Raw genomic sequence first — 23,060 nt, 5'->3', positions numbered from 1 at the left:
TCTCCATCTCCTCCTTCTCTCCCTTCTTCTCTATCCTCTCTTTTTACCTGTCCTCATCCTCGCCTCTTCCTCGACCTCTCCATCTCCTCCTCTCTCTCCTTTTCTCCCTTCTTCTCTATCCTCTCTTTTTACCTCTCCTCATCCTCGCCTCTTCCTCAACCTCTCCTCCTCTCTCTCCTCTACCTCTCCTCTCCTCATCCTCGCCTCTTCCTCGACCTCTCCATCTCCTCCTCTCCCTTCTCCTCTACCTCTCCTCCTTTCTCTCTCCTTTTCTCCCTTCTTCTCTATCCTCACTTCTTCCTCTCCTCTCCCTCTCCTCTACATCCTCTCCTTCTTCCTCTACCTTCTCTCTCCCTCTCCCCTACCTCACATCCTTTCCCTCCTCCTCTCCTCTCCTCTCCTCTCCTCTCCTCTCCTCTCCTCTCCTCTCCTCTCCTCTCCTCTCCTCTCCTCTCCTCTCCTCTCCTCTCTTCTCTTCTCTTCTCTTCTCTTCTCTTCTCTTCTCTTCTCTTCTCTTCTCTTCTCCTCTCCTCTTCTCTTCTCTTCTCTTCTCTTCTCCTCTACCTCTCCTCTCCCTTCTCTCTACCACTACCTCTCCTCTCCCTTCTCTCTACCTCTCCTCTCCTCTCCCTTCTCCTCTCCTCTCCCTCTCTCTACCTCTCCTCTCCCTTACCTCTCCTCTTCCTCTCTCTACCTCTCCCTTCTCCTCTCCTCTCCCTTACCTCTCCTCTCCCTCTCTCTACCTCTCCCTCTCTCTACCTCTCCCCTCCTCTCCTTCATTGCACTGAAAGAACTGACCAGGTGAAAGCCACTGACGATAAGCTTCCACCATCTTGTTTGCACATCATCCATTCCTCACAGCTTCAGACAGCCGTCGGACAACAGGAAGTTCTAATGAGGTTGCACCTCAAAGGAAGACGAATGAGCTCCTCAGTCTTGTTAATTCTGCTGAGCATGCTCTCCCCGTCTCCTTCCCTCCTAGCCTCCCTGTGCATTATAGGATGGAGCCGCCAAGGCGCCAAGGCAACCATTGTAAAAAACCTTTATATCCTCGTCAGTTGTGTGTGTTACGCAATCCAGACTCTCACTACACAGTCATGTCCTCAAGCACAGTAGGAGAGACATTTAGATTAAGTCGCTCATGCATTTCTTTAAACAGAGGGGCTACGGTTACGAACACATCTGAAATGGGACCCTATTCCCTGTATAGTGCCAGAGCCTTGTGAGTAGAACACTTAAGGGTTTCTGAGGTAGAACACTTTAGTAAATAGGGTTTCTGAGGTAGAACACTTTAGGAAATAGGGTTTATGAGGTAGAACACTTTAGCAAATAGGGTTTATGAGGTAGAACACTTTAGCAAATAGGGTTTATGAGGTAGAACACTTTAGCAAATAGGGTTTATGAGGTAGAACACTTTAGGAAATAGGGTTTATGAGGTAGAACACTTTAGCAAATAGGGTTTATGAGGTAGAACACTTTAGCAAATAGGGTTTATGAGGTAGAACACTTTAGGAAATAGGGTTTATGAGGTAGAACACTTTAGGAAATAGGGTTTATGAGGTAGAACACTTTAGCAAATAGGGTTTATGTGGTAGAACACTTTAGCAAATAGAGTTTTCTCCTCAGGTATGTAATCAGATAATATGAGCGTGTCAAATGTCCTATTAAACACCACCATCTGGTGGCTATTGAGGGAACAACACAACACACATCATTGGAATGACATGGCCTAATCCAATAGGAGCTACTGTCCCACAGTACTTTATCCCATCTGACAATTCACTCTGTCTACGACATCAGCTGTATAAACTTGTCCAGTTCCAGCCCAACTAGACGCCCGGGCATTGCATTGTCATTAGCTCTCGGGCCATTTTAACTCTATCGCAGTCCAATAAAACCCCACGTTTAAATCAATTCATCATAAATAACCATATACCATATGTATTATTCATGTTTTTAACCGAAGATATTATTAAGAGTTAAAATAATAAGATTTAGCTACAATTGAATATTGTTACAGTGTTTTAAACTAATACGGTGCTATACTAGTTTGATATTTTGCAAATCAAAGATACTCTTTACTCTCTACAGCTGCAAGCCAAGAAAACCAACGAACACAGACACTGTCACCGCTGATCTTGGATAAATTTAGCATTTTCCCCACTAATAATTAATGTGAGGATTGGGGAGGGAAAGCTGATCCATTGATTTGTACCTAGGGGAAACTTCACCCCGGAGTAAGGAAATCAAAGATCACACAGAGACCCTGTCGGGTCACAACACCAATCTGAGAACCAGTCACCACACGACACGGGTCACAACACCAATCTGAGAACCAGTCACCACACGACACGGGTCACAACACCAATCTGAGAACCAGTCACCACACGACACGGGTCACAACACCAATCTGAGAACCAATCACCACAAGACACAGGTCATAACACCAATCTGAGAACCAATCACCACACAGATTTCAAACGACACAGGTCATAACACCAATCTGAGAACCAATCACCACACGACACGGGTCACAACACCATTCTGAGAACCAATCACCACACGACACGGGTCACAACACCATTCTGAGAACCAATCACCACACGACACGGGTCACAACACCATTCTGAGAACCAATCACCACACGACACGGGTCACAACACCATTCTGAGAACCAATCACCACACGACACGGGTCACAACACCATTCTGAGAACCAATCACCACACGACACGGGTCACAACACCATTCTGAGAACCAATCACCACACGACACGGGTCGCAACACCATTCTGAGAACCAATCACCACACGACACGGCTCACAACACCATTCTGAGAACCAATCACCACACGACACGGGTCACAACACCATTCTGAGAACCAATCACCACACGACACGGGTCACAACACCATTCTGAGAACCAATCACCACACGACACGGGTCGCAACACCATTCTGAGAACCAATCACCACACGACACGGGTCACAACACCAATCTGGTTCATGCTGCTCTAGAAATTTATTTAGTGATTTTTTTCATTGTTAATTTATTTTTCACTTGCGCTTGCTCCTGTCTTGGGAGTTGTGGTAATGGACAGTTAAGCAGCAACAAGAGTCACAGTTCGTATAACGTTCGTCAAGCTAGAAAATAATTTACAACACATTTTTTTTTTTACTGACTTTTGAAACCACAAACATGGGACGGGGGGTGGGGGGGTGTTACAATCAGAAAGCATGACTTTTTGCATAGTATTAAATGAACAAAAGACATTGAGTTCTTTATTTACAATTATTGTATAGATAAAACAATTCATAAAAACAAGATGTAGGATGCCGGGAAAGAAACGTATCATTTATACCCATCAAATCGGCTAGAATGCCACATTCCACGTTGGCATTTTGACGATTTCTTTGCTCCACAAAATGGCATGCTGCTAGGTAAAGTACACAGAGGCAGGTGACCTATTGCAAGAAGTGTCCTCCTTATTAGGATCATTATTATTATTTATAACATTAGTTGGATGAGTTTAGTGAAGCGTGTGTATGTTGACATGATGAACAGACTGAGGTCTGAGCCCGTATTCAGAGTAGGATTGCTGGTCTAGGATCAGGTACCCCCCCCCCCCCCCATTTTTCTATAATAATCTTATTCACTATTATCTAAAAAAGGTCAAACTGATCCTAGATCAGAACTCCTACTGTGATAAACATTATGAATACAGGGCCTGGTGGTCTGGTTGAGACTAGAATGACTCAGGGACCATATTCACAAAGTGTCTCAGAATAGGAGATGTAATCTAGTATCCGTTTGAGGGGGGGGGGGGGGGCTGATCCTAGACCTGAGTTGCTTTGTGAATACGGGGGCCCCTGATCAGTAATGAATTCTGCTATGGAGGAATTGCTTAGAGTACAAGCAGAGTTTAGTAAAGTACAGCCCACTAGCCTGGACGGATGGACCGTTGTGTGTATGTCCTCTTAGAAGACATTCCTCTTAGAAGACATTCCTCTTAGAAGACATTCCTCTTAGAAGACATTCCTCTTAGAAGTAATGTACATGGAACACACTGTTGCATCCCCTTAAAGCTGAACGTATAGCTTGAATGTATAGATGTGATGTTAAAAAATAAAAAATAAAATGTTGGCTGAAAATCTTTTGATGTAAAAAAAATAATAATAATGTTTTACCCGAAGGAGAAAAAAAAATACAAAAAAGAAAAATCAAGCGGTTTTAAAAGCAACTGCAGAAGTCAAGACCATTTCTGAATGAAAATAGAGCTGTTTCAACAACAACAACAACAACAACAACAAGTCCTTAGCTTGTTCAACAGGCCTGAGCTAAGCGTTGAGAGCTTGTGCACCCTCTCCTAATCCGACGGCAGAATTGGTTTAATAAAAGAGAAATCAGGTCAACGCATAATTACCACGGGATTCATTTAGAACGATTGGGATTGGTTCAACTTGCATATTGAGCATATTACATCATGCTTTTCCATGACTCCAATTGGTTGTAGGAATATTACAATAACACAAGAGTGTGTGCTATGAACGCCTCTGTGCCTTTTGATATATAGTAAGTTAAGTGTGGCTTCTTTTGTAATCTCCCACATCCTTTTTTAAATTTTTTTTTTAAAGCACAATAAATAGTTCTAACAACTAAGTGAATAGTGTTGAGATGCTAGAGTTGACTCGGTGAAGGCAGGAAGACAAGCTTGGTTAAAACACCACAGAAACACATCTAAAAGCACACCAAAAAGGGGTTTCATTCATATCCTGATAGTGAGGAAATTTCTTCTTTTTTAAAAAATGTTTTTGTTGTTGTTTATAACGAGTTGAAGCATCATTATTATTATTATTATTTTTTTTTTTTTGTCGTTCAAAATGCCAATAACTTTGGATCTCCGTGTGGTTTTTTTTTTCTTATTATTTTTCAAAAGGAAAACAAGAAATCAATAAAATAATAAAACAATCAATCAACACATTATTTCACAAGATTTTCAACACAACTTTTAGATTTTTCTATACAGATAAAACAAATATAGTTTGCAATTTCTAATATAAATCCATCGCAGCCTTTGATGGTCACACAAAATAAAATTTTGAAATCCTTAAAACTAGACGTTTTTATATAGGAGACATGTCCGTTATAGAAGGCCTGTTCGGCCGCTCAGCTCAGAGTAAGTCTCCATTTAAGTTACATTTCAAGCTTTGAACAAAAAATAAGAAAAATAAGAAAAATTGTAATCAAAGAAATAAAACCTTTAGTCTTATTAACATCTCTGTTTGGAAACAAAGGTTCAAAGTTCATCCCAACAATCATATAATATTAGCTAACATGAATTATTACATCCCATAATATTTTGGTTTTCTTTTGTTATCCTCTAAAAAAATATCTACAGTATTTGATAGCAGGCAAGTCCAGTACACGGTATATTATAAACACCAATGAGGAGAACTCAAACAACTTGAGTTTTTTTTTTCCAACTACATCTGCTGAATGGTTTGGAACCCTACGAATCAACCAGGACGTTTCTACGGGTGTTGTAAACCAATGACATTCTCTTAAAGCACATAAATAAGTTAAAAGTAGTTCGAGCCATCGAAGCAGAAACAAGGCAACATGCCAACAAATGAAGATAAACTCTGTGTGTATATATATATATATATATATATTTATATATCATAAGTTTAAGAAATGTTATTTATTTATGGGTTCCTCTTTTCCAACAGGTGTAAATCTACTGTGCTTGTTGAGTCCTACGGCCTTGACACACGTCTCATTTTTATAAACCAAATACATTTTTACACTTAAAGAACTCGCAGACCAACGATCGGATAAAGCTGCCTTAAAGAAGCAATCCCCTTCTCACCCACCCAATCAAATTAAAAACAACTATTTAAATAAAAACATTGGATAATGTACATTCATGCAGGAGCAATAATAAATGTTTTTAATTGAATCTATTAGGAGAAACAGTCATTGTTAATGTGAGGACGGAGAGAGGAGTGGGTTGTAGTTTATGCTGTTTTTTCCACTCACTTTCTGGTCCTCCTCTTCACTGCTGCTAGAAACATGGTTCAGTCAGTCAGCAGCGCGCGCACACACACACACACACACACACACACACACACATACAGTACACACACATGTCCTGTGTGTTGGCTTTGTTGTGCTTTCTGATTGTATGTGTGGTATGATGTTTTCTCCAGGTACAGGAGGAGAGATTGCAGGAGACAGACTGAGGCTAGAGGAAGGTCTCCAAACTGCAGACAAAAGGAGGTATCCAAGAGACTGAAAGACAGAAGTCTCCAACCTGCAGTGTGGGAGCCACCAGGCTGCAGTAGATATCTCCACCAGGCCTCAAGAGAAAGCTCTCTATATTGCAGTAGAGAAAGCTCTCTATATTGCTGTAGAGAAAGGTCTCTATATTGCAGTAGAGAAAGCTCTCTATATTGCTGTAGAGAAAGGTCTCTATATTGCAGTAGAGAAAGCTCTCTATATTGCTGTAGAGAAAGGTCTCTATATTGCAGTAGAGAAAGGTCTCTATATTGCAGTACAGAAAGGTCTCTATATTGCAGTAGAGAAAGGTCTCTATATTGCAGTAGAGAAAGCTCTCTATATTGCAATAGAGAAAGGTCTCTATATTGCAATAGAGAAAGGTCTCTATATTGCAGTAGAGAAGGGTCTCTATGTTGCAGTAGGGAAAGGTCTCCAAATGGCAGTGAAGGAGGTCTCCAGATTGCAGACGGAGGTCTCCACCAGCCAGGCTATCAGAAGGTGTTGCTAGAGGTCTCCAAGGGCTGCAGTGGGCTGGTGTCTCCAAGGTTGCAGATGAGGTCTCCACCAGCCAGCTGCAGGCCACTAGAGGGAGGTCTCCAGACTGTGCAGTGGGCTGGCTGGGCCGGAGGATGCAGCTGATTTACTGGTGGTGTCGATGGTGAGGTTGATGCCGCTGTCAACGGCGTTGTTGTTCTTGTTGGGGGACTGGGGCTGGCTGCCTGTCTGGGACTGAGGGATCATCCTCAACGCAGGGTCCTCTTCCAGGTCAGTGTCGTCTATCAGGGGGATGTGAGGCGTGGTGTCTTCTATCCTAAACTCTGGGTGGGTCATGAAGTTATGGATGGACGGTCTAGAGTCTGGTTTCTCAAGGCCTTCGTAGAGGGAGCTACGGAATGCATTCACGACGCGAATCTGTGGTAGGGAGGGAGAGAAGAGGGAGGGAGGGAGGGGGGGGGGGGGGGAGTAAACACAGGAGAGCAAATAAGAACCGTCAGGAAGGATTGACTCTGGGAGAGGTAGAGAATCCTCTGAGAGATGGTCAGATAAAGACAGAGGGGGTTAGGTAGGAGGAAGAGGAGGAGGAGGAGGAAGAGGAAACTGCAGTCTGTGGTCTGCTTTCACAGTACAGTACAGTATAATACGGTACAGTACGATATAATACAGTATAATACAGTACAACATGGTACACAACTCACTGATCTGACGCGCACCTAAACAGAAGGTCATAGGCAAAACACAAGATTAAGGTAACACTCATTGTATGTATATAACAGGACCCAATGTGTGATATACCTATAGAGATAAGACACAATATACCTATTGAGGTTATACCTATAGAGATAAGACACGTTTTACCCATAGAGATAAGACACGTTTTACCCATGGAGATAAGACACAATGTACCTGTAGAGATAAGACACGTTATAACTATAGAGATAAGGCCGGTACACCTATAGATATAAGAAATGATATACCTCTTGAGATAAGACACAATATACCTCGAGATAGGACACGATATACCTATAGAGATAAGAAACTATATACCTATTGAGACAAGTCACGTTATACCTATAGAAATAAGACACAATATACCTAAGACACGATATACCTAAGACACGATATACCTATAGGGATTAGACACGATATACCTAAGAAACGTTATACCCATAGAGAAAAGTCATGTTATACCTATAGAGTTAAGACACTATATACTTCTTGAGATCAGACACGCTATACCTATAGAGATAAGACACAATATACCTACGACAATATACACCTATAGAGCCAAGTCACGTTATACCTCTAGCGATAAGTCACGTTATACCTATAGAGATAAGACACAATATAACTATAGAGATAAGACACGTTATACCAATAGAGTTAAGACACATTATACCTACAGAGATAAGACACGTTATACCTAGAGATAAGACACGTTATACCTAGAGATAAGACACGTTATACCTAGAGATAAGACACGTTATACCTAGAGATAAGACACGTTATACCTAGAGATAAGACACGTTATACCTAGAGATAAGACACGTTATACCTAGAGATAAGACACGTTATACCTAGAGATAAGACACGTTAATAATAGGTTGCTATTGACCTTGCCTTGCATCACTGGTTCACACTGATTTATAAGGCTATATTGGGTAAAATGCCATTTTAATCAGATCAGTAAATAAATATCAGCTCATGGTAGAAATAGTTTTAGTTACTCAGCTCCGTGGTCCTGGAATTGATGATGTAGTCACGTTGGTGGAGTTTAAACACTTGGTCGATGTAAATATCATAGAAGAGTGTGAGGATCCGAATGTGCGATACACCTACGTAGAGATAAGTTCCTGTAGAGAGGTAAGTCACATTAATGGCGCGGCAGGGTAGCCGAGTGGTTAGAGTGTTGGACTAGTAACCGAAAGATTGCAAGTTCGAATCCCCAAGATGACAAGGTACAAATCTGTCGTTCTGCCGCGAACAGGCAGTTAACCCACTGTTCCTAGGCCGTCATTGAAAATAAGAATTTGTTCTTAACTGACTTGCCTAGTTAAATAAAATAAAAAATTAAAATAAAGAAATGATCCAATGTGAGATACACCTGTAGAGGTAAGTCACGTTAATAAAGAAATGATCCAATGTGAGATACACCTGTAGAGGTAAGTCACGTTAATAAAGAAATGATCCAATGTGAGATACACCTGTAGAGGTAAGTCACGTTAATAAAGAAATGATCCAATGTGAGATACACCTGTAGAGGTAAGTCACGTTAATAAAGAAATGATCCAATGTGAGATACACCTGTAGAGGTAAGTCACGTTAATAAAGAAATGATCCAATGTGAGATACACCTGTAGAGGTAAGTCACGTTAATAAAGAAATGATCCAATGTGAGATACACCTGTACAGGTAAGTCACGTTAATAAAGAAATGATCCAATGTGAGATACACCTGTACAGGTAAGTCACGTTAATAAAGAAATGATCCAATGTGAGATACACCTGTAGAGGTAAGTCACGTTAATAAAGAAATGATCCAATGTGAGATACACCTGTAGAGGTAAGTCACGTTAATAAAGAAATGATCCAATGTGAGATACACCTGTAGAGGTAAGTCACGTTAATAAAGAAATGATCCAATGTGAGATACACCTGTAGAGGTAAGTCACGTTAATAAAGAAATGATCCAATGTGAGATACACCTGTAGAGGTAAGTCACGTTAATAAAGAAATGATCCAATGTGAGATACACCTGTAGAGGTAAGTCACGTTAATAAAGAAATGATCCAATGTGAGATACACCTGTAGAGGTAAGTCACGTTAATAAACTGCACACAGAAATACAAATCATGCAAGTTGAAGACCTCTGGAGGTCGGAGGTCAGTAATGGTAGGAGGAAAAGTTTGTACTTCAGATCCATTGTAGGAGGTTGGAAGAGAGACGGACCATACAAGGACAGGGAGTGATGGGTAGGACATCCACAGAGACTGCATGTTGACATAGTTGGACATAAAGGAGGAATGTCCAGGTTTTTTTGAAGGAGATATGAGGAGACAGGGGGGGGGGGGGGGGGGTGCTGGTTCAAGGATCACAGTGAGTGTAGCAAAACAACACAATGAAAGCAGACCAGACCACAAGCTTCAACGACCAACCAGACAACGAACATGACAATGTGAAACATGCAACAGGGACCACGCGGTGATGAACAGACACACAGACACATAGCTGTACAACACCGCTAGGTTTTACTGCCAGAGGTCTGTTTCTCTGAGCTCAACTCCATGCACGTCTGAGCAAACAGTCAAGTATAAGCCCCAAAGTAGTGCTTGTTTTGTTCCTGTTGTTTTTTTATGATTTTTTATTGGAGAAAAATAAACATAAAAGCATTATGTTATAGTAACATTGTTGATGTGTAACACACGTCAAATATATGAATGACATAAATGGATTAAATTTTAAATATATTTTTCTAAATTATTTTGTAAAAATATTTATTTCACTTTCACTGGTTAATTAAATTAGCGGTTCTGAATTGCCAGTATTGAATTTAAATAGATTCACCGGTACAGTTTATTAGGTACACCCCCCCCCCCGGTCACGAAAATGGATCACTTCTACAGTCAGGTGGTCGTGGCTCGTTATGTAAAGCTAACAGGCATCCAGACATTCAGTTACTGTATGATGGAACGTTTGGAATGATTGGTCGGTGCCAAGCACGTCAGCTCCAGTATCTAACAAACGTCCTCCTTCCTGGTCTTTTCACAGACGAACGTCTAGGGTTTACGGAGAAGGGTGCGACAAACGATAAACATCCAGTCAGCCCTGTGAAACGTTTCCGACACTTTGTAGAATACCCCGAAGAATTAAGGCTGTTCTGGAGGAAAAGGGGTGGGTGGGGTTGGGGGGTTCCAACCCGGTATTAGATGGGCGTACCTACTAAACTGGCCAGAGTGTAAACGCTTCATGAGATTTACTACAATCCCTTTTCGATTCAGATGTCTATTATGCTAACCAGAACTTTTAAGAGGAATGCTGTGCCACTGATGTATAAAAAGTAAATTAGATGGAATTATTTTCCATGTCTAATGATAGAAGCATGAAACTCTTTAAACATTCTTGAAAAAAGTATGTGTTTCTCAGCTGCTGTTTTTAGGAAATGGCTATAGTTTCATCTACGTCTTACCAGACCAATATTGTCAGAACTAACATTTTTTAGGATTGACTGAGTACTCTGGGGTACTCTTAATCTTCTTGATTTTTTTGGGATCAAAGGAGGGTAAAGTGGATGGGGGAAAAAAAACAGAAACAGTCAAAGAAATCGGACCGTTCTCCACGAGCGATGAAAAAGGTCTACACTGTGGCAACAGTCAGTCATATCAGCATTACGTACAGTACATAAACTCAGATCAAACCAAACAGCGTGAAGCCACGAGACGGGATGGGACACTGGCTACAGGCCCTCTGAGGTACATAAAGACCAAAAAGAATGGGACACTGGCTACAGGCCCACCGAGTTACATAAAGATGACAGAACAGAGAAGACAGGACCATGAGAGCGACTGGACACAGGAAAGAGAGAGTGACTGGACACAGGAAAGAGGGAGCGAGAGAGGCGATTCTCTGCCTCCTACTTCCGTCTTGTCTTCTCAGCTGTAACGAGAAGAGAAAACCAGCATCCAGTTTCACCCCTGTAAATAATGGATGATACCATTGGCTGAAACAGCACAGTAACGGATGATACCATTGGCTTATACTTGAATGTTTACCCAGCCCGGTGAGTTATTTTGTGGTTGAATTCATTTTAACATCAAAGTTTGTCAAACAATGGACGAAAACTCACAACCTGAAATTCACGACGTGGGCGGTAGCCTCATTCCACTCTTAGCACTCTGGGAAAACAAAGACATGTAACAATGAGACAATAACTCTCTTGGGGGGGGGGGGGGGGGAGTCACAGAGATGAACAGAATATGTCTAGAAGTGTAAAAGAAAATGAAGAATAGAAAATAAGGTAGTCTGGAGAAACTGTCTTCAGAGATGCCACCCGTAAAACAATCTAACAGCTGTCATTTATCAACCAGTTAGCTAGAGATACCTTAAACCAAAACAGATCTGGCAACCTGAGAGTTACCTTAAACCAAAACAGATCTGGCAACCTGAGAGTTACCTTAAACCAAAACAGATCTGGCAACCTGAGAGATACCTTAAACCAAAACAGATCTGGCAACCTGAGAGATACCTTAAACCAACACAGATCTGGCAACCTGAGAGATACCTTAAACCAACACAGATCTGGCAACCTGAGAGATACCTTAAACCAACACAGATCTGGCAACCTGAGAGATACCTTAAACCAACACAGATCTGGCAACCTGAGAGATACCTTAAACCAAAACAGATCTGGCAACCTGACTAGTGGAAACTAATTACTAGTAATAACGAATTGCTACAGAGATGTTAGAATATATAATGTATTGATTAAACAGAAACCTTTAGAGTTTATCCAGTCTACATAACCTGACCAGAACCATTCAGAGTTTGTCCCTTTTTGGTCGCGTGGTCAGAAAAAAAAAGAGAAAAAAAAGACCCAAATTATATCTTGAGGTTGTAAAAATTTGATAAGTTTCCCAAATCCTGATTGGAGGACTCCGGATTTCCCTTCTTATTCCCTCACAATTCAAGGAATCTTCCAACTAGGATTTCAGCGAAACCTGTGAATTTGGGGATAGTTTTGAGATGATAGTGATGGGATTAAATAAAACAAATAAAAAAATGGTACAAACTTAAATTGAATACACTGATTGTACTGTAAAAAGCAAAGCCTCTCCTAACTAAATGACTCAACTGTAATGTACAACGTAACTGTGAAGGGATACTTCTAGGGTATCTGAGAGACTGGGCGACATCCCTGAAGTAACAGAAGCAGAGGACAGTGACTCACGCCCAGTGGGAGAGGTAGGAGAAAGGGCATTGGACAAGGACACGTGACTGGGACTAGAAACATTGGTTACGTCCTGGTTCTGACTGGTGGTGGAGGACTGTCTCCGTAGCTGGCCCTGATAGGAGCTGCCGCTCTTGAACGTGTTCACCACATCGATCTGGAGGAGGAGAACACAAGACAGGCCGCTCATAGACAGGTCAGACAGACAGGTCAGACAGACAGGTCAGACAGACAGGTCAGACAAGCAGGTCAGACAAGCAGGTCAGACAGACAGGTCAGACAAACAGGTCAGACAAACAGGTCAGACAAACAGGTCAGACAAACAGGTCAGACAGGTCAGACAAACAGGTCAGACAGACAGACAAACAGGTCAGACAGACAGGTCAGACAGACAGGTCAGACAGACAGGTCAGACAAACAAGTCAGACAAACAGGTCAGACAGACAGGTCAGACAGACAGGTCAGACAGACAGGTCAGACAGACAGACAGGTCAGACAAACAGGTCAGACAGACAGGTCAGACAGACAAACAGACAGGTCAGACAAACAGGTCAGACAGACACATCAGACAGACAGACAGGTCATACAGACAGGTCAGACAAACAGGTCAGACAAACAGGTCAGACAAACAGGTCAGACAGACAGACAGACAGGTCAGACAGACAGGTCAGACAGACAGGTCAGACAGACAGACAGGTCATACAGACAGGTCAGACAGGTTGACTGAGGCGGCATAGCACTCCCAGGGAACCTGTCGCTCTGACAGGTAGTTTTAGTGTATCACAGTGATAATGGTACTGCCTCAGAGTAATGGGCTTTGATCAGATGAAACCGAGGTGATGCCAACGCAGTGTAGGGCCCAATGTTTGACAGACAGGACATGGTAGTAGGACAGACGGACAGACTAGGCTATGACAAAGCGCATCCCCTGGTCTTAGCCATGGGGAAGCTGTCTCTCTGACATGTACGTGATTGAGACCTCTTAGGGATCACAAAGATCCTTAAGTATCACAGTGATAACGGGACTGGCTCAGAGTAACGGGCGACAATCAGATAAACAGACAGGCCATGGTAGTAGGATAGACATGACGGCTATAGACGGCTAGGCTGGGATAGGAGGATCACCCACCCTGAGAACATTGTGTTTCTGCTATATAGGTACGTAAAGACCTTATCACAGTGAAGGTACTGGCCCAGAGTCATGGAGTCCAGTCGCGAGCAGATTGCGCCAAGGGGATGAAGAGTTTGGTTCAAACCCTCCAGACGTCAGTGTCTGGGAAGACAGTGTGCTGCGGTACTGGAGGAGCTTCAGCTGTGGTTCTACAGTAGGTTTCAACTTCGACCCTGTTCCTGGAGAGACATACCCTCCTGTAGGTTTCAACTTTTACCCTGTTCCTGGAGAGATACCCTCCTGTAGGTTTCAACTCCGACCCTGTTCCTGGAGAGAGACCCTCCTGTAGGTTTCAACTCCGACCCTGTTTCTGGAGAGAGATACCCTCCTGTAGGTTTTAACTCCAACCCTGTTCCTGGAGAGATACCCTCCTGTAGGTTTTAACTCCAACCCTGTTCCTGGAGAGATACCCTCCTGTAGGTTTTAACTCCAACCCTGTTCCTGGAGAGATACCCTCCTGTAGGTTTTAACTCGAACCCTGTTCCTAGAGAGAAACCCTCCTGTAGGTTTTAACTCCAACCCTGTTCCTGGAGAGCTACCCTCCTGTAGGTTTTAACTCCAACCCTGTTCCTGGAGAGCTGTAGTTAAAACCTACAGGAGGGTTTCTCTCCAGGAACCGGAACAAGATAAACATTTCAGTTCCTAATACTGATCCAAGAGATACTCCAATATTACTACTATAACACACATTTTAATGACGTTCAAGTAACTGCAATATCATCATGCAAACTCACAGTGTGGTCGGTCCATGGAATTTCATGACAATAGTATTTTCTCAGTTTGTCGTTGGTTCCTCACCTGAGTCTGAATGCGGTTGAGCCCCCTGAACCAGAGGACCTGTCCGCGTCGCAGCTCTCTCTCCGCGTGGTCGATCTCCTCGTTGTCCTCGTTCATGTCCTCGTCCCCAGGCATTTCGTTCTTCTTGGTCAGCTGACCCGCCCCTCGCAGAAACCGCAGCTTGCTGTTAGGGATAGTGGCGATCACCTGGGGGGGGGGGGGGGACGACGACAAAGGGTCAGGGGGAGGCACAGGGAGGGGGAGGCACAGGGAGGGGGAGACATGATTCTCTCCCAAAGAGAGGTGGAAATGTAATTTGTTTTTTCAGAAGGAGCTTATTAAAGAACTCAGCGATATCTGAATATATATATATATATATATATATATATATATGTTTCTTTAATAAAAACATAATACCATTTGTAAGTTTTTGTTTTAAGAGTATGTAGAGGCATGTCAAGGTATGTCAACGTATGTCAAGGTGTGTTTACCTGTCCCCAGACCAACTCTCCTAGACCCAGGTATGTAAAGGTGTGTTTACCTGTCCCCAGACCAACTCTCCTAGACCCAGGTATGTAAAGGTGTGTTTACCTGTCCCCAGACCAACTCTCCTAGACCCAGGTATGTAAAGGTGTGTTTACCTGTCCCCAGACCAACTCTCCTAGACCCAGGTATGTAAAGGTGTGTTTACCTGTCCCCAGACCAACTCTCCTAGACCAAGGTATGTAAAGGTGTGTTTACCTGTCCCCAGACCAACTCTCCTAGACCCAGGTATGTAAAGGTGTGTTTACCTGTCCCCAGACCAACTCTCCTAGACCCAGAGTATGTAGAGGCATGTCAACGTATGTCAAGGTGAGTCAAGGTGTGTTTACCTGTCCCCAGACCAACTCTCCTAGACCCAGGAATGTAAAGGTGTGTTTACCTGTCCCCAGACCAACTCTCCTAGACCCAGAGTATGTAGAGGCATGTCAACGTATGTCAAGGTGAGTCAAGGTGTGTTTACCTGTCCCCAGACCAACTCTCCTAGACCCAGGTATGTAAAGGTGTGTTTACCTGTCCCCAGACCAACTCTCCTAGACCCAGGTATGTAAAGGTGTGTTTACCTGTCCCCAGACCAACTCTCCTAGACCCAGGTATGTAAAGGTGTGTTTACCTGTCCCCAGACCAACTCTCCTAGACCCAGGTATGTAAAGGTGTGTTTACCTGTCCCCAGACCAACTCTCCTAGACCCAGGTATGTAAAGGTGTGTTTACCTGTCCCCAGACCAACTCTCCTAGACCCAGGTATGTAAAGGTGTGTTTACCTGTCCCCAGACCACCTCTCCTAGACCCAGGTATGTAAAGGTGTGTTTACCTGTCCCCAAACCAACTCTCCTAGACCCAGGTATGTAAAGGTGTGTTTACCTGTCCCCAGACCAACTCTCCTAGACCCAGGTATGTAAAGGTGTGTTTACCTGTCCCCAAACCAACTCTCCTAGACCAAGGTATGTAAAGGTGTGTTTACCTGTCCCCAGACCAACTCTCCTAGACCCAGGAAGGTGCACCATCCCCACTTTTCCAAATCCAGAGGAGTACAACTGAACGGCTTCCCTCCAAACTGCACGATCACAATCTGTAAACACACAGATAGGAATCTGTATTATGAAACTGTATGATACCTCACAACGTACACACTTTCCTACCTGGATTGCCAAAGGTTCCTACCTGGAATGGAAAAGGATGCTACCTGGATGGCGAATGTTCCTACCTTGATGGCAAAGGTTCCTACCTGGATGGCAAAGGTTCCTACCTGGATGGCAAAGGTTCCTACCTGGATGGCAAAGGTTCCTACCTGGATGGCAAAGGTTCCTACCTGGATGGCAAAGGTTCCTATCTGGATGTTAAAGGATGCTACCTGGATGGCGAAGGATTCTACCTGGATTGCAAAGGTTCCAACCTGGATGGCAAAGGTTCCTGCCTGGATGGCAAAGGTTCCTGCCTGGATGGCAAAGGTTCCTATCTGGATGGCAAAGGTTCCTACCTGGATGGCAAAGGTTCCTACCTGGATGGCAAAGGTTCCTACCTGGATGGCAAAGGTTCCTACCTGGATGGCGAATGTTCCAAAGACGATGGAACAGAAGATAGGGTTCCTGAAGATTCCGTCGAAGACGTTCCTCTCTCCGTGGATCTTCCTGGCGTTGATCTCGTTGAAAAGCTGCATGAGGACGAAGGTGTTGAAAATGATGGTGTAGTGTTCTGACGGAGGGGAGTGGAGTGGAGCGTGACGACCACTGTCTATGTCAAAGATCTGCTCACCTGAGATAGAGAGAGAGAGAGAGAGAGGGAGATCGAGAGCGAGAGAGAGATATCGTCTTGTTGATGTCAAAGAACTCACCTATCACTCCCATTGATTTGGAGCTAGAGGTGGCTAAAGTTATCTGATGTTTGTCTGTTTGAAGAAACATGAACCACGTATTACAGTTTCTCATGACTCATAGACTAGTTTTACGGAGAGGAACCATCTAACATCAAGTTGTAAAATCCTGAACTTCCCCCTTTAATAAAACCAAGGTGTTTTAACCACAACAATGCTAGCCAGGAGGACAGTACACTTTAATGACGTACCAACTGTGGCCAAGGGATGGTCTAGCAGTCTTGAGACGCTATTTCAGCTATCTTTCCACTCTTTATCCAATGAACAACAAATAGGAGAGGACTTTAAAAAGAAAGAATCCCTTTACCGACGAACAGCAGGGAGAAGATGATGACCAGCTGATAGATGCCGTGTCCCAGGATGTTCTTGGTCATGGTGCTGGAGATCAGCGGTTTGTTGCGGCCGTACGGCTTCCTCATCAGCAGGGCCTCGGTGGGGGGCTCCGTCGCCAGCGCCAAGGACGCAAAGGTGTCCATTATCAAGTTCACCCACAGCATCTGGACCGCCTTCAGGGGAGAATCCTACAGGGAACACACAGAGTGGTTAACATTAGAGACTACAGATGAAACAACTGGACCGTCGTCAGGGGAGAGTCCTACAGGGAACACACAGGGTGGTTAACATTAGAGACTACAGATGAAACAACTGGACCGTCGTCAGGGGAGAGTCCTACAGGGAACACACAGGGTGGTTAACATTAGAGACTACAGATGAAACAACTGGACTGTCGTCAGGGGAGAGTCCTACAGGGAACACACAGAGTGGTTAACATTAGAGACTACAGATGAAATAACTGGACCGTCGTCAGGGGAGAGTCCTACAGGGAACACACAGGGTGGTTAACATTAGAGACTACAGATGAAACAACTGGACTGTCGTCAGGGGAGAGTCCTACAGGGAACACACAGAGTGGTTAACATTAGAGACTACAGATGAAATAACTGGACCGTCGTCAGGGGAGAGTCCTACAGGGAACACACAGGGTGGTTAACATTAGAGACTACAGATGAAACAACTGGACCGTCGTCAGGGGAGAATCCTACAGGGAACACACAGGGTGGTTAACATTAGAGACTACAGATGAAACAACTGGACCGCCATCAGGGGAGAGTCCTACAGGGAACACAGAGGGTTATTAAAGGATGGGAGAATCCTCTGAATAATATCACTTTAAATTCAACCATGTTCCTGGAGAGCTACCATCCTGTAGGTTTTAACTCCAACCCTGTTCCTGGAGAGATACCATCCTGTAGGTTTTAACTCCAACCCTGTTCCTGGAGAGCTACCCTCCTATAGGTTAACTCCAACCCTGTTCCTGGAGAGCTACCCTCCTGTAGGTTTTAACTCCAACCCTGTTTCTGGAGAGATACCATCCTGTAGGTTTTAACTCCAACCCTGTTCCTGGAGAGATACCAGCCTGCAGGTTTTAACTCCAACCCTGTTCCTGGAGAGATACCATCCTGTAGGTTTTAACTCCAACCCTGTTTCTAGAGAGATACCGTCCTGTAGGTTTTAACTCCAACCCTGTTCCTGGAGAGAGATACCCTCCTGTAGGTTTTAACTCCAAACCTGTTCCTGGAGAGCTACCATCCTGTATGTTTTAACTCCAACTCTGTTCCTGGAGAGATACCATCCTGTAGGTTTTAACTCCAACTCTGTTCCTGGAGAGATACCATCCTGTAGGTTTTAACTCCAACCCTGTTCCTGGAGAGCTACCCTCCTATAGGTTAACTCCAACCCTGTTCCTGGAGAGCTACCCTCCTGTAGGTTTTAACTCCACACCTGTTCCTGGAGAGCTACCATCCTGTAGGTTTTAACTCCAACCCTGTTCCTGGAGAGATACCATCCTGTAGGTTTTAACTCCAACCCTGTTTCTGGAGAGATACCGTCCTGTAGGTTTTAACTCCAACCCTGTTCCTGGAGAGAGATACCCTCCTGTAGGTTTTAACTCCAAACCTGTTCCTGGAGAGCTACCATCCTGTAGGTTTTAACTCCAACTCTGTTCCTGGAGAGATACCATCCTGTAGGTTTTAACTCCAACCCTGTTCCTGGAGAGCTACCCTCCTATAGGTTAACTCCAACCCTGTTCCTGGAGAGCTACCCTCCTGTAGGTTTTAACTCCACACCTGTTCCTGGAGAGCTACCATCCTGTAGGTTTTAACTCCAACCCTGTTCCTGGAGAGATACCATCCTGTAGGTTTTAACTCCAACCCTGTTTCTGGAGAGATACCATCCTGTAGGTTTTAACTTCAACCCTGTTCCTAGAGAGATACCCTCCTGTAGGTTTTAACTCCAACCCTGTTCCTGGAGAGATACCGTCCTGTAGGTTTGAACTCCAACTCTAGTTGTAATTAACCTGATTGATTATTTGATGCAGGTGTGCAAGATGAGGGTTGGAGTTAAAACCTACAGGAGGGTAACTAACTACATCTACTAACTATATATACATCTACTAACTATATATATACTAACTTCATCTACTAACTATATATACTAACTACATCTACTAACTATATATACTAACTACATATACTATCTACGTCTACAAACTATATATACTAACTACATCTACTACCTATATATACTAACTACATATACTATCTACGTCTACATCTACAAACTATATATACTAACTACATCTACTAACTATATATACTAACTACATCTATATCTACTAACTATATATACTAACTACATCTACTAACTACATATACTGTCTACGTCTACATCTACTAACTATATATACTAACTATATATACTAACTACATATACTATCTACGTCTACATCTACAAACTATATATACTAACTACATCTACTAACTATACATACTAACTACATCTATATCTACTAACTATATATACTAACTAGATATACTATCTACATCTACAAACTATATATACTAACTACATCTACTAACTATATATACTAACTACATCTATATCTACTAACTATATATACTAACTACATATACTATCTACGTCCACATCTACAAACTATATATACTAACTACATCTACTAACTATATATACTAACTACATCTACTAACTTTATATACTAACTACATATACTAACTACATCTACATCTACAAACTATATATACTACCTACATATACAATCTACATATACTAACTACATCTACAAACTATATATACTAACTACATATACTATCTACATCTACTAACTATATATACTAACTACATCTATATCTACTAACTACATATACTATCTACATATACAAACTACAGGTTAGTGTCTAGACCCTCAGTGGAGTGTCCTACAGGAACACACATGGTAGATGTCAGCCATAGTTACAGTCATCCCCACCAATGGACTGGCCTCTGAACAATTGTGTCTCTCCAGGGGAACAAGGCAGAGCTGTCACCTCTCAACCTCACTGCTGATTCTGGCCCTAAATCCCCTAGCCATCGCAATAACCGACGCAGATGCATTACAGCAATAGCAAATGAGATAGGTAAGATATCAGTGAGGCTGAAACTCACACCAGGATACATGTTTGACACACCGATTGATTATTCTTTATAGCTTTATTTAACTAGTCAAGTCAGTTTTAAGAACAAATTCTTATTTACAACGATGGCCTATCGGGGAACAGTGGGTTAACTGCCTTGTTCACGGGCAGAACGACAGATTTTTACCTTGTCAGCTCGGGGGATTCGATCTTGCAACCTTTCGAGTCCAAAGTCCAATGCTCTAACCACCAGGCTACCTGACGCCACATTCTTTCTTTGTTACCTGTGTGTGTGTGTGTGTGTGTGTGTGTGTGTGTGTGTGTGTGTGTGTGTGTGTGTGTGTGTGTGTGTGTGTGTGTGTCTGTGTGTGTGTGTGTGTGTGTGTGTGTGTGTGTTTGTTACCTGTGTGTGTGTGTGTGTGTGTGTGTGTGTGTGTGTGTGTGTGTGTGTGTGTGTGTGTGTGTGTGTGTGTGTGTGTGTGTGTGTGTGTGTGTGTGTGTGTGTGTGTGTGTGTGTGTGTGTGTCTGTGTGTGTGTGTGTGTGTGTGTGTGTGTTTGTTACCTGTGTGATGCAGGCCCCAGTGAAGGCCACTATGACAGCCACCACGTTGACAGTCAGCTGGAACTGGAGGAACTTGGAGATGCTGTCGTAGACGTTCCTCCCCCACATCACAGCCTTCACTATGCTACTGAAGTTATCGTCCGTTAATATGATGTCAGACGCCTCCTTGGCCACGTCTGTACCGGCTATACCCTGCAGAGAGAAGAGGTATGGTTTAATACCAGCTGAACCCTGCAGAGAGGAGAGGTATGGTTTAATACCGGCTGAACCCTGCAGAGAGAAGAGGTATGGTTTAATACCGGCTGAACCCTGGAGAGAAAAGAGGTATGGTTTAATACCGGCTGAACCCTGCAGAGAGAAGAGGTATATGGTTTAATACCCGCTGAACCCTGCAGAGAGAAGAGGTATGGTTTAATACCGGCTGAACCCTGCAGAGAGAAGAGGTATGGTTTAATACCTGCTGAAGCCTGCAGAAAGAGAGGTATGGTTTAATACCGGCTGAACCCTGCAGAGAGAAGAGGTATATGGTTTAATACCGGCTGAACCCGGCAGAGAGAAGAGGTATGGTTTAATACCGGCTGAACCCTGCAGAGAGAAGAGGTATGGTTTAATACCGGCTGAACCCTGCAGAGAGAAGAGGTATGGTTTAATACCGGCTGAACCCTGCAGAGAAAAGAGGTATGGTTTAATACCAGCTGAACCCTGCAGAGAGGCGAGGTATGGTTTAATACCGGCTGAACCCTGCAGAGAGGAGAGGTATGGTTTAATACCGGCTGAACCCTGCAGAGAGAAGAGGTATGGTTTAATACCGGCTGAACCCTGCAGAGAGAAGAGGTATGGTTTAATACCGGCTGAACCCTGCAGAGAGGAGAGGTATGGTTTAATACCAGCTGAACCCTGCAGAGAGGAGAGGTATGGTTTAATACCAGCTGAACCCTGCAGAGAATAGACATATGGTTTAATACCGGCTGAACCCTGCAGAGAGAAGAGGAATGGTTTAATACCGGCTGAACCCTGCAGAGAGAAGAGGTATGGTTTAATACCAGCTGAACCCTGCAGAGAGAAGAGGAATGGTTTAATACCAGCTGAACCCTGCAGAGAGAAGAGGTATGGTTTAATACCGGCTGAACCCTGCAGAGAGAAGAGGTATGGTTTAATACCAGCTGAACCCTGCAGAGAGGAGAGGTATGGTTTAATACCGGCTGAACCCTGCAGAGAGAAGAGGAATCGTTAATACTGGCTGAACCCTACAGAGAGAAGAGGTATGGTTTAATACTGGCTGAACCCTACAGAGAGAAGAGGTATGGTTTAATACCGGCTGAACCCTGCAGAGAGGAGAGGTATGGTTTAATACCGGCTGAACCCTGCAGAGAGGAGAGGAATGGTTTAATACCAGCTGAACCCTGCAGAGAGAAGAGGTATGGTTTAATACCAGCTGAACCCTGCAGAGAGAAGATGTATGGTTTAATACCGGCTGAACCCTGCAGAGAAAAGAGGTATGGTTTAATACCAGCTGAACCCTGCAGAGAGGCGAGGTATGGTTTAATACCGGCTGAACCCTGCAGAGAGGAGAGGTATGGTTTAATACCGGCTGAACCCTGCAGAGAGAAGAGGTATGGTTTAATACCGGCTGAACCCTGCAGAGAGAAGAGGTATGGTTTAATACCGGCTGAACCCTGGAGAGAGGAGAGGTATGGTTTAATACCAGCTGAACCCTGCAGAGAGGAGAGGAATGGTTTAATACCGGCTGAACCCTGCAGAGAGGAGAGGTATGGTTTAATACCAGCTGAACCCTGCAGAGAGGAGAGGTATGGTTTAATACCAGCTGAACCCTGCAGAGAATAGACATATGGTTTAATACCGGCTGAACCCTGCAGAGAGAAGAGGAATGGTTTAATACCGGCTGAACCCTGCAGAGAGAAGAGGTATGGTTTAATACCAGCTGAACCCT

General features: G+C 43.6%; 1 protein-coding gene across 11 annotated transcripts in view; it reads right to left on the bottom strand.

Annotated features, from left to right (window-relative positions):
- Positions 1 to 2,999: 2,999 nt before the first annotated feature.
- Positions 3,000 to 23,060, bottom strand: part of atp2b2 (ATPase plasma membrane Ca2+ transporting 2) — a 203,272-nt gene continuing 183,211 nt past the window's right edge. For 3 of the 11 annotated variants that reach the window (XM_036984268.1, XM_036984270.1, XM_036984271.1), the window contains 6 exons: positions 21,110 to 21,301; positions 17,385 to 17,598; positions 16,748 to 16,959; positions 16,169 to 16,276; positions 14,687 to 14,872; positions 3,000 to 7,188 (listed from right to left, as the gene is read on the bottom strand). In XM_036984268.1, the coding sequence (XP_036840163.1) occupies positions 6,859 to 7,188; positions 14,687 to 14,872; positions 16,169 to 16,276; positions 16,748 to 16,959; positions 17,385 to 17,598; positions 21,110 to 21,301 (1,242 nt within the window). In that variant the 3' untranslated portion in view covers positions 3,000 to 6,858. Of the gene's footprint in view, positions 7,189 to 11,616; positions 11,666 to 11,722; positions 12,875 to 14,686; positions 14,873 to 16,168; positions 16,277 to 16,747; positions 16,960 to 17,384; positions 17,599 to 21,109; positions 21,302 to 23,060 lie in introns of those variants that run through there. The other 8 variants (XM_036984269.1, XM_036984276.1, XM_036984274.1 and 5 more) reach the window with 7 other exon arrangements.

Source organism: Oncorhynchus mykiss, chromosome 7 (assembly GCF_013265735.2).
Source record: "Oncorhynchus mykiss isolate Arlee chromosome 7, USDA_OmykA_1.1, whole genome shotgun sequence".
Classification (NCBI taxonomy): Eukaryota; Metazoa; Chordata; class Actinopteri; order Salmoniformes; family Salmonidae; genus Oncorhynchus; species Oncorhynchus mykiss.
This window is presented reverse-complemented; position numbering and strand designations above follow the sequence as displayed.